The sequence below is a fragment of the Sceloporus occidentalis genome, unplaced genomic scaffold, assembly GCF_023333645.1.
Source record: "Sceloporus occidentalis isolate IW3139 unplaced genomic scaffold, rSceOcc1.0.p SCAF_3, whole genome shotgun sequence".
Classification (NCBI taxonomy): domain Eukaryota; kingdom Metazoa; phylum Chordata; class Lepidosauria; order Squamata; family Phrynosomatidae; genus Sceloporus; species Sceloporus occidentalis.
The window spans coordinates 222,981,441-222,994,396 of record NW_028316983.1 but is presented as its reverse complement, the minus strand read 5'-3'; the positions used below and the strand labels follow the sequence as shown (position 1 = coordinate 222,994,396).

The 12,956-nt window shown below is 39.7% G+C and overlaps 1 protein-coding gene across 47 annotated transcripts in view; it reads right to left on the bottom strand.

Annotated features, from left to right (window-relative positions):
* RIMS2 (regulating synaptic membrane exocytosis 2) overlaps positions 1–12,956 on the bottom strand; it is a 454,948-nt gene that overhangs the window by 407,319 nt on the left and 34,673 nt on the right. For 42 of the 47 annotated variants that reach the window (XM_089517761.1, XM_089517766.1, XM_089517768.1 and 39 more), the window contains exon 2: positions 136–168. The exons of the other annotated variants lie outside the window; for them this stretch is intronic. In XM_089517761.1, coding sequence (XP_089373887.1) covers positions 136–168 — 33 coding nt within the window. The remainder of the gene's footprint in view (positions 1–135; positions 169–12,956) is intronic. 47 annotated transcript variants of the gene reach the window in all.

The following is a 12,956-nucleotide window of genomic DNA, read 5'->3' as shown; positions in this document are numbered from 1 at the left end:
CAGTCAGAAAGCAGATGACTAACCGCAGTCTATCAGACATTAGTTAAATCTAATACTAGAAAAGGTGCAGAAAGCAGAATATGGCAAAGGTAGGAAAGTTAGTCCACTGCACTTTTAAGATTTTTTTTTACTTACTGTGTCCCTTGTGGTTTTTGCTCTTCTTTGACCCTAAAAAAATAAGTTTGCACAGCTGAGTGCAGTGTACTAGAATATAAATCCTGCCTGCCGCCCTCTCTCCTGTCTTCTTTTACTGGAAACATTAAAATCGCTCTAACATTCACTACAACTTTTATCTAGACCAGTTTTCCACTATACTAATGAAATATCTATGCTTAATTATTGTCATATATATATATATATATATATATATATTGACATCTATTTTTTTCCAATAGAATTTCTCCGAATATTAGAATTTTAAGAGCCATAATTAGTTATATGCCCATAAAAAGGTATTTAATCCTAATGCACTATATTAACTTTCACACTTTATTTCTATGGCAAAAAGGAACATGCATGTTGTATTATAAATACTTTAAAAATTAAATGTAGCTTAAGAAAGCTGCAAGAGTACTGCAGCTGTTTAAACAACTGTAGTACAGTACATCACTATAATCACTGTTCTTTCCAAATCAACCTCAGCTTCTCTGTAAATTATTTTTATGGCAAAATACTAAGTACTGTAATTACTATACTTCCACAGGGGTCTTTGTTTGAATTAATTAATTAATTAATTAATTAATTAATTGAAAGCCCCACCATTCTTCCTAAAAGCTGCTTAAATGAGCTAACAATAATACAATACATATTAAAAACAAAATTATGGTTAAAAGCATACCATGAAAACAAATAAATGTAAATAATTTAAAAAACACAAAAACATAATAAAAGAAAAAGCTAGCACACAACCAGTTCTACCCACACACACCCTCCAACATTTCACAGATGATAACTAGGACACGTGCAGCCAAGCAACATCAGCATGTGATCAAAAGGGCATGGCCAGGCAACAAGCAGGCAAAAGTTCTGAATGAGGAAGAACAAACAAAATTACTGTTTTAAGCAACAAAAACCTGGAATTTAGACAATGAGTAAGAAAGCCTTTTTAAAAAAGGAGAACTAAATAAACACAATAATATTCTGTGTGCGCGCATGGGTGAGTGCAGCATGATTGAAAATAAATATAATATTATATAATGCATCATTCTCAAATCAAAATGCCTTTATCAGACATCCGCAAAAATATAGCTTGCCTCAGATGTTGCTGTCAAATAACCACAGTACAACATGTTGGAAGTAAGGCCACAACTTTATTTGCAAACAATTGGTAGGGTTGGCACAAAGCATAAGGTCAGGATCTGTGCAATCAAACCACCCGATGTAGTCTGATTATCCAAACCGGGCACCCACCCGGTGCTTGGGATGACCTAGGGGCTAAGGAACACAACTTGACCGCAAACCTTGTCTTGCGTTCACCAATTCACAAAGCCCCTAGTCACCGGGAGGCGCTCCTGCGTTCTGGCCCCCGCAATGGCCAAACGCCTGCCCTATTCGCCCCCGGGTACCTATTGACTCCCAAACCAGAACTCCATAGCCCTGGTACCACAACGTGCAGATCCTGGCCTATGCTGCCACCAAGTTGTGACTAAAACCACCTAACAACAGTGGTGGGCGGGCGGGAGAAGCACCAAGACTTGCTCCCTTCCACAGCTTGGCTCCGCTCTGCTCAAAGCCAAGCAACCGACTGAGGGAAGGGGCCAGCAACATGGCCTTATATAGGCCTAGGCCCCTCCCTCCCTGCGTGTTGTGCGGGGCCCCGCCTCCAAGGCCCAGCCCACCAATGGGCAGCCTTGGAGGACCGGAAGCCCCGCACCAACGAAACCGGCTCCCAGAGCGTCGCGGAGCAGAAAGGCCGCCCTTCCGCCCCCGCACACCAATAGGGAGCCGGGCAAGCCCCAGAGCACTCTGGGGCTTGTAGTCCAGCTGCGTCTAGCGGCAAAACGGTCTGCCCGGTTAGGCGGGTGACCGTTGCTTTTTCGTAGATACACTGTATAGTTCTAAGTTCAAAGCCACCCTCTGTGTCTAATGCACATTATAAATTGGGTCAAATCCCTGCTACCCCATAACATAGCACTTGTGTGATCGCCTTGAACCAATCAGAACCTAACCTATTTCACAGTATTATTCTTAAAATAAAAATTGGATTCAGTTATTTCAGTAAAAATGTGCAAGATTTTAAACTGCAGGAGAGAAATGGAATGTAATTGGTTAAGAGAGAGAGTTAGAAAGACCATGACTGTAATAAAGAAATGCATACATTCCAATAGTCTTTTAAAATGCCTCAGGATAAAATCTTATACACATATAAGATTATATATATATAAGATACACAACTAATCTTATCTCTTTTTTTGACATAGTTACAAATTTGGTAGATGAAAGGAATGCTGTGGAAGGAATCTTGATTTGAGTAAGATCTTTAACAAGGTCTCCCATGATATTCTTATTTTAAGAAGTGAGTATAATGTGGGCTAGACAATGCAACTGTTAGGTAGATATGTAATTGCTTCACTGACCAAACCAAAAGGTGCTTGCCAATGGCTACTCTTCATCCTGGAGAGAAGCGATTGGTAGGGTGCCACAGAGTTCTGACCTGGGCTCAGAGCTATTTAACATCTTTATCAATGACTTGGATGATGGAATAGAGGGAATACCTATCAAGTTTGCAGGTGATATCAAATTAGGACTAATACCCCAGAAGAGAGGATCAGAATTCAAAATGAGCTTAATGGATTAGAAAGCTGGACCAAATCTTCTCTGAAGATGCCAGCCACAGATACTGGCAAAACGTCAGGAAGAAACTTTTCTGGAACATGGCCACATAGCCCGAAAACCCCACAAAAAACTATGGATGCCAGCCATGAAAGCCTTCCACTTTACATTGGACCAAAACTAACAAAATGAATTTCAACAGGGAGAAACTCGGGGTACTTCATTTTGGCAGAAAAATGAAATGCACAGATATAGGATAAGTGACACATGGCTGGACAACAGTACATGAGAAAGAAATCTAGGAGTCGTAGGAACCCACAAGCTGAACAAGAGTTTGCTGCTGCAGCTAAAAATGCCAATGCAATTCTAGGCTACATCAATAAGAGTATATTGTCTAGACTCTAGATCAAGGGAAGTAATCGTGCCACTCTTTTCTGCTTTGGTCAGACCTCACCTAGAATACTGTATCTAGTTCCGGTCACCACAATCCAAGAAGAATGTTGACAAGCTGGAGCATGTCAAAAGGAGGGTGACCGAAATGGCGAAAGGTCTGGAAACCATGCCCTATGAGAAATGGCTTAGGGAGCTGGGTACATTTAGCTTGGGAAGAGACAGTTAAGAGGTAGCATGATAACCATGTTTAAATATTTGAAGGGATGTCACACTGAGAATGGAGCAAGCTTGTTTTCTGCTGCTCCAGAGACTTAGGACACAGAGCAGTGGAATCAAACTGCAGAAGAGAGATTCCTCCTAAACATTACAAGGAACTTGTTGATGGGAAAACGTATTCAACAGTAGAATACACTGCCTTGGAGTGTGGGGGAGTCTCCTTCTTTGGATGTTTTTAAACAGAGGCTAAGTGGCAATCTGTGGGAAGTTCTTTGATTGTCTCTTCCTATAGGGCAGAATGGGGTTGGACTGGATGGCCTTTATGATATCTTCCAACTCTATGATTCTATGATTTACTGGAAGTAAGACCCACTGATTTCATTGGGACTTACTTCTGTTAAGATATGCATACGACTGCATTATGAATGTATCAAAAATATTGCTCTGCAGGAAAAAAAATATCTCCAAGTAAGCAGATACTAAAACTACCAATATTTTACTTCTTCAATTTAGTTTCTTTTCCTGAGGTAATGTGCAGCCCTGTCACTTGCGCAAAGACAGACACATAAACACACACAGATTAATAAATCAAAAGGAAGGGGCTGAAGAGAAGAAATCTAATACAGCTAAGCCTTAAAATATAGTTTGTTTGAATCTTTTTAAAAAGTCAAAACAGAAGGGAAGAGGGGGAAATTCAAATCAGAGATGTTTCTGTATAATACTGAATCTATTTTAGTATAACTTGGCAGTGAAGACATGCCTGTGAGACAAAGGCCCCATTCATATTATGGAAATAACCTGAAGTAAAACTGGTTTATTTTTGCAACGTTCACACTGGCCCCAAATACACCCAGTGCCATTTGCTTCCTATGAGGCTGAGAGACTGTGACTTGCCCAAGGTCAAGAAGCACTGCAGAAATAATGGAGTTTGACAGCACTTTAACAGCCATGCTCAATGTGCTTAAAGCACTTCATATGTTCAAAACACAACTATTATTTGGTTTCATCAGTGAAAATTGTGGACTTTAGTACAACAGACAACCACACTTAAATAGCACCTGTAAAAATAATCAATCCTACCCAGGGCCACAAGAGATACTGAAACACATTCCAAGTTGACAGTTTCTTACTTATCCCTCTGTATGCATGTATACTCACAATCGTATTTTAAAAGCGGGCATGAAAAAACTACTTCTATTGGTCCCTTCCAAGTGAATATCTTCCACTGACATCTTTCCCTATATCCCCACCTTTAGGTGCAGCCCAACAAAAAGAAAACTGGTCTTCTCACCTAAGCTTTAAAAAAAATCAGAAGCATAATAATTCCATGTTAGTGAACACAAGGTGCTTTTTAAAAAAAAAAATGCTCATACGATTCCCTCAATTCAAATTAGCTCTACAACAAGCCACTGTTATTCTTCAGCAGCAACTGGTAGCTTCCATTGTCAGTGAGGATGTGAATCCACTCTTTGTTTTCATATGAAGTTTAAAGAAGCTAGCCAAGCTGTTGAATGCTACCTCAAAAAAAAGTGAGAAGTTTGGTACCTTCTTTAAAGTTTACACTAAAGCCTGGAGCAAATTTAGTACCACACTGACATGGAAGCTACCAGCTGCCACTATTGTCCCTTGGTATGGACTACTGTACTGAATCTTGGTTCCATGTTGTTTTTAAAAATGCCCTTGAGATGTTTCAGACAATGATACCCTTAAGTCCCAGCTCCCATAACCAATGGTTAGAGGTCACTGTTGTTGCAGTCACAAACATTTGGAAAGTACCAGGTAACCTATTCTGATCTGCATATACAAAGTACTCACACTTTCTATATAAAGCTGTTTTCTATACAAAGTATTTTCTGTCTAAACTTCTAGCTTGCTGAGTTTGGGACCACCTCCTAGATTCAGTTTGCCCTCTTCTCTTTCCCCAACCCCCAACACAACTCAGAACCAAACTTCTGAGCAAGTGGCTATCATGCAATGCACAAAGGTTAGTCAAATACTGGCATTAGAAAGAACAGAAAAGGATATTGTTGGCTCCTAGAACTATTAGTACAAAGCAGCATCTCTTCCAATTTGCTTTGTCTATCATACTGTTTGTCCCATAACCCACTTATAATACTGTGGTTAGCATGCCAACTTAGGGAGTTTCCAGATTCAAATCCTCACTCAGCCACAAAACTTCTGGCCAATCTCAGTTTCTCAGTCAAACTTACCAAGATCATTGTGACCATAAAGTGCAAGAGGGAAGAATCGGGTCTCCCATTGTGTATGGAATAAAAAATGAGATATAAATGTAGCAGAATATTTAAAATTATTTTTAAAAAAACTCTATTAATGAAGTTTCATGTTTTCTTCTAGGCAACCATGATATAATAGTTAGGGATACCACAGTTAGCAATACCAGTGATATTCAGTGAGTCACTGAAATCTAAATACAAAGAGTTACTATTTACCTTGTTGAGTTGGGAAGAAGCTTTTTGGGAATTTCCAGCAGCATCTCCAAGCTGGCTTATAGTAATGGATAATACTCAGGCAGTTAATCATTAGTAGGAGATGGTGTCTAAATGTTGTTTAAATCATTTTAAAATCTGTCATGCAATAAGTGATTCATTCACTGATTGTGGTCTGTGAAACATGAGTACATCATAAATTTGAGCAGTTTGAAAAATGTTGTTATAAGGTGATTAAGTTATTAAGTTTAATTATCATCCACATTTGTACTTACTGTTACAATTCTGGTTTGTGATCTAATTACAACCGCTTAATAATTCAGTATATCGACTTTCAAATATAAACATGAAGTTTTAAATAAGTACTTTTCTTCTCGGCTCAGTAATATTAATTTTTCCATAGTAGAAATCTAATACTAGTTCTATATTTTATTTTTATGTCCTCTACCAAACAATGATGTTGTTCAAACTTTTGTATGAAGGTAATTGCCAAATGTTTAATAACTGAATGAATCCAGGGTCATATTTACCTAACAAATCATTGTTCTGAATCAGGAACACAATGCTCTGGTTACAAGCTAATTAAGAACATTCATTCATATTTGTTTGCACTTGGTGTATTCATTTTAAACAAACAAAACTGTTTTTCATGAAGAGACAATATGCATGCAGAAGTCTCTAAATATAAAAGGCCATTAATAACCAACCCACTATAATTAAAATAAACATTAAATTAATTTTATTATACTTGATTATCAGAAGAAATTTGATTTTCAAATTTGGCTTGCTTTTCCAAGGAGCTATTTGTGATATTTTAATATTTTAAAGAAATATTCTTTCAGTTTACAGTAACTGATACACAAAACATTACTAATCTTATAGTTACATATCAAACAAGACCACAAAAAACACTGCTATTGATGTGTGTCTTCATGTCATTTCCAACTGTTGCAATCCTTAAGTGATCCTATCATGGGATTTTCTAAGACTGAGGAGAATACCGTACTGCGTTCTGAGAACGTTCTGGGAACCCCATGGGAATGGAACGCATTTAAGTATACCGCACGTATGTGTTCCCATCGGGTTCCCAGAACGTTCCCGATGTGTTCCACATGTGTTCCAGGGTGAGGACGGATTAGATGTGTTCCCAGCGAGCTGTAACGTTCTCAGAACATTCCAAAAGAGGTCTGTGCAGTATTCTTATCCATTCCCAAATCCATTCTCTCATTCCTCCGTCTCCTGATTGGCTGAAAGAATGACAGGCAGGGAGGCAGGCAGGCGAGCGACTGCAGTGAGGGAAGGTGTGTGTGTGAGAGAGAGAGGGGAAAGAAGGAGGGAGGGAAGGAAGGAAAAAGGGAGGAAAGGTGGGACAAGGGAGAGAAGAGGAAAGGAGGGAAAGAGAGAGAAAGAGAGAGAGAAGGAGAAAATGGAAAGAGGGAGAGAGAATGAAGGAAGGATAAGCAACGAGAAAGAGAGTGAAGGAGGAGGATGTTCACTGTTGTTGTTATCTGCCTTCAAGTTCACCTTGACCCATGGCAACCCTGTGGACGAGACATCTCCAAGAACCCGTGTCCACTTCTCTACTCACTTCCTGCAAGCCCAGGCCCATGTCCCCTTTGATTGAGTTCATCCTTCTGGCATGCAGTATTCCTTTCCTTCTTCTGTCCTCTGCCTTTCCTAGCATCATTGTCTTTGCCAGTGATCGATGCCTTCTCATTATATGGTCAAAGCTTCTAAGGAGATCTCTGACTTGATTGGTTCCAAGAGACATCTGTTTGTCTTTTTGGTTGTCCATGGTATCCTAAGCACTCCTCTCCAGCAACACATTTCAAATTATTTGATTTTCCTTCTGTCTGCTTCTTTTATTGCTCACATCCAGTGATGACAGTTCATAGATTGACTGTTTAATTATCTCTTTTAGAATCTGGTATCAGTATCAACATGGCTGGTCAGTAGTTGCCCATGTCCTCTTCTTTCCATTTTTGAAGATAAGGACAACTTTTGCCCTCTTCCATTATGCATGGCCCTCACCTTCAGTACTCTTGGATGCAGTTCATCCAGCCCTGGAGATATGACTTAATTTAAAATAGCAGGGCATTCTTGTATCACCTCTTTACCTATTTCACGATGTAGTCCCCCTCACTGCATAATTTGTTCCATTTTCACCAGGTTGAGCATTTCTTCCTTTGTTGTTCTTTTGGGACAAAGCAAAAGCAAAGCAGTTGTTAAGCGGTTCTGTTTTTTCCTCTGTCACTCACTATCACTCAGTAACAATTCTTCTCCTCCTCCATGCAGTGTCATATTGCTTCCTTGTTGTTTCTCTTGATCTAAACAGACATAATTTTAAATCCTCTTGCCAGCCTGTGTTCATTCTGAGTTTTAGCCCTCCTCATCTTCTCCCTAGAAACACTGAACTCTTTGTTGTACTCTTTTCTTCTCTAGTTACCATGATTTTTAAAGTACTGTTTTATTAAGAGTCTGGAGTAACAAACACTTGAGGCGAAGCACAAAAATCAGTGTGTATAGAGCCATTGTACTGTCTATTCTCCTCTATGGGTCTGAAACATGGGTCACCTATCGCCAGCACCTACGACTCCTTGAACACTTTCATCAGCGCTGTTTATGCACAATTCTAAATGTACACTGGACTGACTATGTGACAAATGTTGCTGTCCTCGAGCAAGCAGGGATCACCAGCATTGAGGCCATGCTATTGAGGACACAGCTGTGCTGGGCAGGACACGTTTCTAGAATGAAGGACCATCGCCTCCCAAAAATAGTATTCTACGGTGAACTCACCACGGGTCAGCGTAAGAGGGGCGCCCCAAAGAAGAGATACAAGGACTCCCTGAAACAACATCTCAGGCTTGGCCAAATTGATCACCAACAATGGTCCACCTTGGCCTTGCATCGGGAGGCATGGAGACTATCCACGATGCTGCAGCCTTTTTTGAAAGCTCACGGCAAACAAGTCTCGAAGAGAAACGACAACACAGAAAGAACCACAACCCGGAAACATCACCCAAGGAGACTTTCCACTGTGCTTTCTGCAACCAGACCTGTTTGTCCCAGATTGGCCTTTTTAGTCACCAACGTGCTTGTACAAAGCGCGGGATGAGTCCTTCCTGAATCTTCGTTCGCGAAGCAAAGCCATATATATTACTCCATTAAGGTTGCCCTTTTTTAATGCAAGGCTAGAATACCTATGATCCTTCAGCAGCTAGTAAACTACTATTCCCATGAGGTGAGAGCTGAAAATTATTGAAATCCAACAATGTTTGGAGGAATACAGATTTTGTTTCAGTCCTGTTTTATTTTTTGCATTTCTTACATTTTCTTCCCCTTTCTCTTCTTGGTGGCTGTTCCTTAGCTCTGAAATTCTTTCCTGTGTAGAGGTTATATTAGCTCCCTCTTGCTGCCTCTCCATTAGCAGGCAAAAAAAAATATGACAGGCTTTGGGGAACTGACAAAAAAAAGTATTTTAAATAAGGTTTTGTATAAGCTGGTAAAATGGAGGCTAGATACTGGTATTGTTATGTAGGCTAGTGGGGTGCCTAAACAGCCAGTGCAAGTCTAGATTACTTCAACAGGAGTATAGTGCAGAGATCTAGGAAAATTATATTACTACTCTGTGAAGTTGAAGGCTTTCATGGCCAGCATCCATAGTTTTTTGTGGGTTTTTCAGGCTATGTGGCCATGTTCTAGCAGAGTTTCTTCCTGACGTTTCTGAAGATGCCAGCCACAGATGCTGGCAAAACGTCAGGAAGAAACTCTGCTAGAACATGGCCACATAGGCCGAGAAACCCACAAAAAACTATATTACTACACTGTTTTTTTATTTGGTCAGACTTCATCTGGAACACATTCTACAGTTCTGGGTACCAGAGTTCAAGAAGGATATTGACAAGCTAGCATTTCCCAAAGGAAGAGGATGAAGATGATAAAAGTCTGAAACCAAACTCAGGGAAGAACAGCTTAGGGAGCTGGGTATGTTTGGCTTAGAGAAAAGAAGACAGACAGGTGACATGATTGTTGTTGTTCTGTGCCTTCATGTAATTTCTGATGCATGGCAACCCTAAAGTGAAACTAGCACATGGTTTTCTTGACAGGATTTGTCCAGAGGAGGTTTGCCTTTGCTTTCCTCTGAGGTTGAAAGAGTGTGACTTCCCCAAGGTCACCCAGTCGGTTTCCATGGACAAGAAGGGATTCAAACCCTGGTATCTACAGTTCTACACCAAAGCTCAAACTACTACACCACATTGGCTCTCACTCTGACAAAATGGCCATCTTTAAATATCTGAAGTGATGTCATGTAGAAGATAGAACACATTTCTTTCTTGCTCCTCCTTTTCTCAGACTTGAACATGAATGGACAGATTAAAAGTGCAAAAAAAAAAAAGAATTCATCCAAACATTCGGAAGAACCTGATGGAAACAGCTGTTCAACAATTGAATGAAAAGCTTCAGAGTCCTGAATTCTCCTTCACTGTTAGTCTTTAAACACAGGTTGAATGGCCATCTCTCAAAAGTGTTTCAATAGTGTAATTCCTGTATAGCAGAGGGTGAAATGCACTGCCCTTCTGGTCCCTTTTAATTCTATGACTCTATAATCTCATCTTCTAAATTTCTGCTGTTATTGTTATTAATAAACTGAAACAGAAATATGCTTTTCATGTTTGATTGTAGGTAACTCAATGTGTGTAAATGCAAAGAGCCATGATTTCAATTTATTGGGGCACAAATGCACAGGCAAGATAGGACAGGCCAACCTTAACATATTCAGCCTATTCACATGGCACTTACCTGGTCTGGTGAGGCAACAGGTGGGTGTTCAGACGCATGTACGCTGCTGCACCATGGAGCCGCCACCACCGCCACTGACTCGCCTATTGCCACTGAACCATTCTCCTTGCAGGTCTCTACTGCACCTCATAAAGGTGGGAATATGGTGGGGCACTTGTCTTCACACATGTGGTCAGGTGCCCATTTCCAACATCAGATGATGTGACTGGGGTCTGCATGGAGAATGGCTGCAGTGGAGGCAGGTAAGCACCATCTAAACAACCAGGTGCCACAATGGGGTTTCTTGGAAACCCTTCCACAAACAGCCAGATATTTAAATCCAGACTAAGGGCAAGTTGGGCTGGATTCAAGGTGGATTTGCTGAAAAGGCATCCAGCATACCCATTTCCAGCTTAGGGCTGTTGCCCTGCCTCATTTGAGCAAAACAACACCGGCCAGGTGGGAAATGGACCTTTTGGCCCATGCATACATCCCCATAGACTGTCAGTATAAGTTTGTACTTGGATGGGGAATATCAGATGCTACAGGCTATATTTTCAGAGGAAGGGAATGGCAAACCCCTTCTGAGTATTCTTTCACTAAGAAAAACATGAAATCCATGAAGTCACTCAACAGGTAACCTGACACACACACACACACCCCCACACACACACACACATATAATGTTTTAGCCAGCATGTTGGTGATGAAATTTAGTTTTAACTGATATTTTTATGACAGTTGAAAGAAAAAAATAGTATTTTATTTATTTTTATCCAATTTATAAATTTATTTTTAATCATTTATTTATTTCCCTTGATAGGCTACCTGATTTAACCCTCTTGTCTTAAAAACTAACATTATAATACAAATTGTATTTCTCTTTCCCATTCTATTTTCACTTATTCTTCAATACCAATTTATTCTTCAATATTTGTCAATGACCCCAAAAAACCCTCTGCTGTTATTTAATGTATCTCTCTTTCTATTGCTAGCTTTTCCAGCTATCTCCCTTTGAACTATTTCTTATATCCTTAGACACAACTTGAATGTATAAAGTTATATGCAGTTAGCATCATTTTCTGCTTTTTATATAACTGATTAATATGCCTAAAAGTGAGATATCTGGAATTTCAGATTTGTTGTTGTAGTTAACTGCTCTCAAGTCAATCTTGATCCAAGGTGACCCTGCAGGTGAGACATCTCCAAGACTCCCTGTCCTCCACTGCTCTGCATAGTTCCTGCAAACACAAACCCATTACCTCCTTAATAGAGTCCATCCATCTAGCATGCAGCCTTCCTCTCTTTCTGCTTCTCTCCCCCTTTCCTAGCATTATTGCTTTTTTCCAATGAATCATGCCTTCTCATGATGTGTCTGAAGTACAACAGCCTCATTTTTGCCATCTTGGCTTCCAGGGAGATTTCTGGGTTGATCTGCTCTAGGACTAACTTGTTTGTGTTTTTGGCTGTCCACAGAATCTTCAGCACTCTTCTCCAGCACCATATCTCAAATGAATTGATTTTCTTCCTATCTTCTTTCTTAACTGTCCACCTCTCACATCCATAGATGGTAACAGGGAATACAATGGATTGTATGATTCTAACTTTTGGGCTCCGTTATTTATCTTCACATTTTACGATCTTTTCTAGTTCTTTCATAGCCACTCTACCCATTCTTAATCTTCTTCTAATTTCCTGGCTGCAATTCCTATTCCTATCAATGTTTGATCCCAGGTATGAGAATTCTTTTACTCTTTCTATTTCTTCATTGTCTAGGCTGAATTTTTCTAGTTTTCTTTGATCATTATTTTTGTTTTCTTTATGTTCAACAGTAAGTTTGCCTTTCCGCTTTCTTCCTTGATCTGCCTTGGTTGCTGTTACAGATCTGTTAGGTTTTCTATTAGTATTATGGTGTCATCTGTGTATCTTCTATTGTTGATATTCATTCCTCCTATTTTCACTCCTCCTCCTTCTGTGTCCAAGTCTGCTTTTCTTACAATAGGTTTGGTATATGTTCCAGATTACACTTAAGAAAATGCCATCTGCAGACATCCTATGGAGCTGGAGTTACCCCTTTTGAATATAACAGTCATGAAGCATTTCCCAGTATTATCTATGGAAATTATTTCTTTTCTTCTAGTCCCTATGAGACTTCAATTAGCTATTCAGTATTTTTTATAATTTCTGTTCGAAGATGGTTCAGTAGAATCTGGACCATTCCCATAGTATATAAACTCACTATCTAAATACACTCTAGAAGAGGCAGAATGAACTACGATTTGGTGCAAGAGTTTCCATTTCCACTTTTTACTGTTGCTTATAGCCATAGCAGAGCTCACCTTAATA